Source organism: Haemaphysalis longicornis, unplaced genomic scaffold (assembly GCF_048455015.1).
Source record: "Haemaphysalis longicornis isolate Haplotype H1 unplaced genomic scaffold, Haemaphysalis longicornis Haplotype H1 scaffold_5, whole genome shotgun sequence".
NCBI lineage: Eukaryota > Metazoa > Arthropoda > Arachnida > Ixodida > Ixodidae > Haemaphysalis > Haemaphysalis longicornis.
In genome coordinates, this window is record NW_027526385.1 from 45,618,766 (window position 1) to 45,623,504 (window position 4,739).

The 4,739-nt window shown below is 44.7% G+C and overlaps 1 protein-coding gene across 1 annotated transcript; it reads right to left on the bottom strand.

Moving 5' to 3' along the window:
* Positions 1-65: 65 nt before the first annotated feature.
* Positions 66-4,555, bottom strand: LOC144138166 (NADH dehydrogenase [ubiquinone] 1 beta subcomplex subunit 2, mitochondrial-like). The gene is made up of 3 exons (XM_077670317.1): positions 4,372-4,555; positions 2,830-2,959; positions 66-237 (listed from the first exon to the last, which is right to left on the bottom strand). The coding sequence occupies exons 1-3, from the start codon at positions 4,455-4,457 to the stop codon at positions 166-168; spliced, it is 288 nt and encodes a 95-aa protein (XP_077526443.1). The 5' UTR covers positions 4,458-4,555; the 3' UTR covers positions 66-165.
* Positions 4,556-4,739: the final 184 nt, after the last annotated feature.

Sequence of the window (4,739 nt, forward strand, 5' to 3'; positions counted from 1 at the left end):
AAATGGATACTGACCAAGTGTCGGCGCCTTCGGCATGCAAAATGGAGGACTACTCTCATCACAAATCGGCAAAAACAAAGTTCTTTTATTAAGTCTTACGTCAATGAACTAGAAAAACAAAGGAAGCAAACTTCCAAGGCTGGGGATGTTGGTGCCGTCACGTGCCTACTCGTCATCCGGAGGGACGCCAAGCTCGGCGTCGGTCCATTTGGTTCCGTCCGGCCGAAGGAAGTGGCCCTGCAACGACATACATAGCGAATGAATGACGAGCGGTCAAATAAAAATCCAGCCACCTTCGCAATTAAGATGGGAAGACTGGGGAAACAGCGGAGCTAGTGGTCTTCACTAGCTTTAAAGGGACCCTGCAACAATATTTGAGTAGTGCAAGTAAACCTGCACGACGTTTAGATTACACTGCCAGGAATACCTGAGCCAAATAATACACGTGCACGTGAAGCGGTGAGCACACAAATCACTGTGAAAGATGCGGGAAAAGCCAACCGCGCTCTCTTCAATTTTCCGTATTATGCACCCCTGGCATGGCCTAAATGACATCATCAAGGCCATGGCTCTCCTATTGGCTGTCGCTGGTCAACTTCGCGGCTTATTTGTCGCATTTCCTGTGACGATCCGCCGTCGTCGGCGCTGAGTACCAACCTCTTCCATGCCTGAACCTGTACACACAGTTTTGGCATTTCTTTTGTGCTATGAGTGCACGCAGAGTTTTAGTGGCGAACTCAATACTCCCCTTTCAACAAGACAGCTTGACAACAAACGTTTATTGCTTCAAAAATGCCCTACCAGCCTGAGTGCTTGCAGGGCTGCCATGCCTGCTTTTTTTGTGGCACCAGACCGGAAATAGACCCCTCCACGTTGCAAAGAAAGAAGAAAACTCGCCGGCATGTGATATGTCGAAGGCCGCCAAAGAGAACGCCATGAGCCACTCCCCTCTCCGGGAGAGAGCACACAGTTTTCGTCGTGTCGTCCGTGGTCGAGTTGAGATTATGCGCGATTTCTCATCGCCAAAGTTTTGGTGATAGTGAACAGATTTTCATAATTCCTGCGGGAGCAAATTGCTGGGACAATAGACTTTACCCCAAAATACATTTCGAGTAGTCGATGGTAAGTGCTGCGGTTAAGTCCCTAGCTTTAACTTGGATTTTCTTAGGTCTGCCCATCTTATCGGTAGATTGGACACTGATGGCGCCAAGCATACGCCGTCTCTCTCAACTAGGAGAACGTCAGAGCTTACATCATCACTAGGCACAGCCAATCCCAGAAACACGCCTCTCCACCTGAACATCTGTCCGCTTGAACTCAGCCAAAGTCCAAAGCCAACGTCTGTGCTACGAACCAAAGGAAATGCTGAGTGCGCCAAATGCTATGACAGCGCAATCAGATAGACGCCGTTTTTCATAACACGAGGGACCCAGGTTCAATTGCAACCACTTGAGGAATTTTTTTCTCTTGAGGCACGCACTCCCCACACCTGCTTGTCGGCTCTTTTCCTCCTCGCCACTTTCGCTCACACTTCTTGGCCCAGCATTTTTCTCCACTGCGCTTTGTTGAAGCGAGCAGCTTTGAGCGACGCCAGGCGGGGATGAAACTCAAGCTTAAACAGCTTTACTGTTAATAGAGAAACTTCAACAGGCCAAGTACACAGCACCTGCTGATTCCATGACCACTGAGGGTTCTTGTGCGTGCACTAATAAGTGAGAATTGTTTTAAAAAGTTCAAATTCTGGTGGTTTTACACGCCAAAGCCACACGCTGGGCTATGAGGTACGCTGTAATGGAGGGCTCCGTAGAAATTTTGACTACCTGGGAATCTTTAATGTGCGCCAAAATATCAAATGCGCGGGCGTTTTCACTTTTCACAACCATCTGGAAAGCAGCCACCGTGGCCAGGAATCGAACCCACGTCCTTGGGCTCAGCTGTGCAACAACTTAGCCACTCAGTCATTGTGGCAGGTTACCGATTACCCGAAAGGAAACAGTCTGTTGCCAAAAATGTGTAGCTGGTGAACTATAGACATTTAGTCATTAAAACCACGTAAATGTAGACAACTGTAAAAAAAAACACGACAACAAAATCAAACCAAATGAAATGAAGACCTACTCAATTTTGCTATTGATAGCCAAATCCGGCACCCACCGTTGGTCGCAAAAAAGTAAAAAATTTTAACAACTGAAAGTACCAAGAACGCAAAGGTCTACCCAAATCAAAGGCGTCACACAATTAACTTAAAAAGGAGCTTAAATTGAAGCCATGAAATCACAAAAGTCCATATAGCCTAGTGCCTCCACATAAACCAAATAAGAAGAAAACGACCTTGCTTGGGTTGACATGTTATTTCAAAGCCACCAAGAAAACATAAGCTTAGTGGAAAGGAGAAAGAGCAAGAATGCTTCTGCACTTGCAGACAATTTTTATAATTTTTGTAGCTTTCTTTACCTTGCTAGAGTATATACATATAAGTGAAAAACTAGTTTATGACGTCGTATTCGGGAGCACCAAGCTTGGCTTTTTCTTTTCATGAAGTAACCACAAAGAAGTCAAACTATGACTCAAGTCAACAGCCATTTGACATTGCTGCAGAGTATCGGACATTTTAAGGCCCGACTCTAAAACTGCTCGAAAGGAAAAAGCTGCAGGCATTTGACCCAACTTATCGTGTTGTACAATGCAAGAGGTGGCCAGATATCAGGTAGCACCAACAGAACAGTGCCAGAACAACGGGTTGTTCCCGAGTCTCTCAAGCCCCTCTGAGCGTTGTGTCACCTTTTAGGAGTGTAAAAGCAACATGACATGGGAACGGCGCCTACTCACAGTGACGTGTTCGTACTCGGTCATCATGTGGTAGAAGAACCACCACCACGCCAGGGTCATGATGCCCACGGCCATCTTGGTGTCCCGGGGGTCCACTTCGGGCACCGACCGGTAGATCCAGTCACCACCACTGCGGGGAGACGGGTTACGTTCATCATAATCACCATCATCAGCAACAACAACAACAGCCTATTTAAAGGGCCACAAAGCCAAGACACAACTCTGGTTCGTTAAAAAGACTACGTTGTCCCGACAACAGTGAAACCATTCTTATCGCAAACTTCGAGCAAATAATGGCGATCTTAGGGAAGGAAGGCAAAGTAGTGGTAACTGCCCAGCAACTTTCTGGCAGGGTCTCTACAATGTTACAGATTCGTGTCTGTGCAATCAGTGAATGCCATTGTCAAGAAACATTACTGGACGACTGTTGTGGAGCCAGTAGTTTCGGTTGGTCGTGTCGCTTGCACGATACCTTGCAGTTGTGGCCTCTGTTGTGCCACTGCAGCCCCTACTGCGACACTGTTGACGTCGAATATTTCTGGAATTTTTTTCACTAAGAAAAAACCGTATTTTGTGGCTGGAATAGAGCTGAATTAGTTAGCAAGAATTAGTTTATTTCAAAGTGAACAAATTTGTATTTCGTCTTCGTAACCTGAGAACATCAGCATACGCAGGGTGCTACAATAATATATGAGCATTTTTAAACTACCTTAATTTACAACACAATGAACATCAGCATACACAGGGTGCTACAATAATACATGAGCATTTTTAAACTACCTTAATTTACAACACAATGACCCTTTTGCAGTGAAATACTACACGAAGTTCTAAATTTATGGCCTAATTTAATTAAAAATAACACCCCGGACGCCAGCACACCAGTTTTCCAGCAATCGATCAAAAACCAGTGTCTGCCACTGGCACAGAAGCTGACCGGAAAAATATTTTCACTCACGCCTTTCAGGCTGGCTCAGTGCTGTCGACATTCCAAACGTTAGTACAAATGATGCTCCTTTCATTCCCTGCGTAAAGCTACTTAAGTATATTTTAAGCCCGGTGCATTGTCTTATTTGCATCGATATTGCTGCCACAAACTAGCAACATAAAAAAAAAAAAACATTACAAAATCAATACGCAAACTGCGGTTTTGGTCCCATAATACTCATTTGCACACTACGCATCTCTGTTAAGCTGCTTTGTAGTTTTAGCTTGCATTAAAGCACATAAGTATTTTTTTCACCAGTCAGCAACACACTGCAGAAAGCGTTGCAAACCAGAGCCACTAAATTTGAAAACTAGTTTCGTTGCTGCCGCAATCTTTTTGCGTTCATGTTCGGATCTAATCATATCGATCTGCAGCTCAGATAACCGCTACCTATTCTGTAATATCAGTAGCTCTAAAGTAGAGTTAATTACAAAAGTTAAAAGCGCCAAACGAGATTATTTTTACAAGCAACCAGGCATGTGTCCGTGTTGCAAGAACCGACTAGAGGTTATGAAGTACAGGAAATTACAAGGCGTGAGGAAGCGACAACTTACCCTCCACTGTGCCTTACGCTTGCCCGGGTGACTGGGACGATGGCTCTGCGAGCTTTGACGGCTGTTCTAACTAAACCGCCGAACATTTTGGCGAAATCGGAAAATTTGACCTTCTCTAACCACACAGCAGCAGCCGCCGCAGCCGAGCCGTGGCCCTTCCGCAACTGCAAGGCTTGGCCGCGTCTATCTACTTCTCAACGTTACGCTACAAATTACCACAATTTTTACAACTACAAATAAAATTTACTTTGCAACTTTAATAATTTAACGATTGTTTGTTGTTTAACTTATTTATAAAATTAATAAAATTTTGAACCTGCTTGCAGCGCCAATAGTAGAGTTTGACATGTTTTATGTATGTATTTATT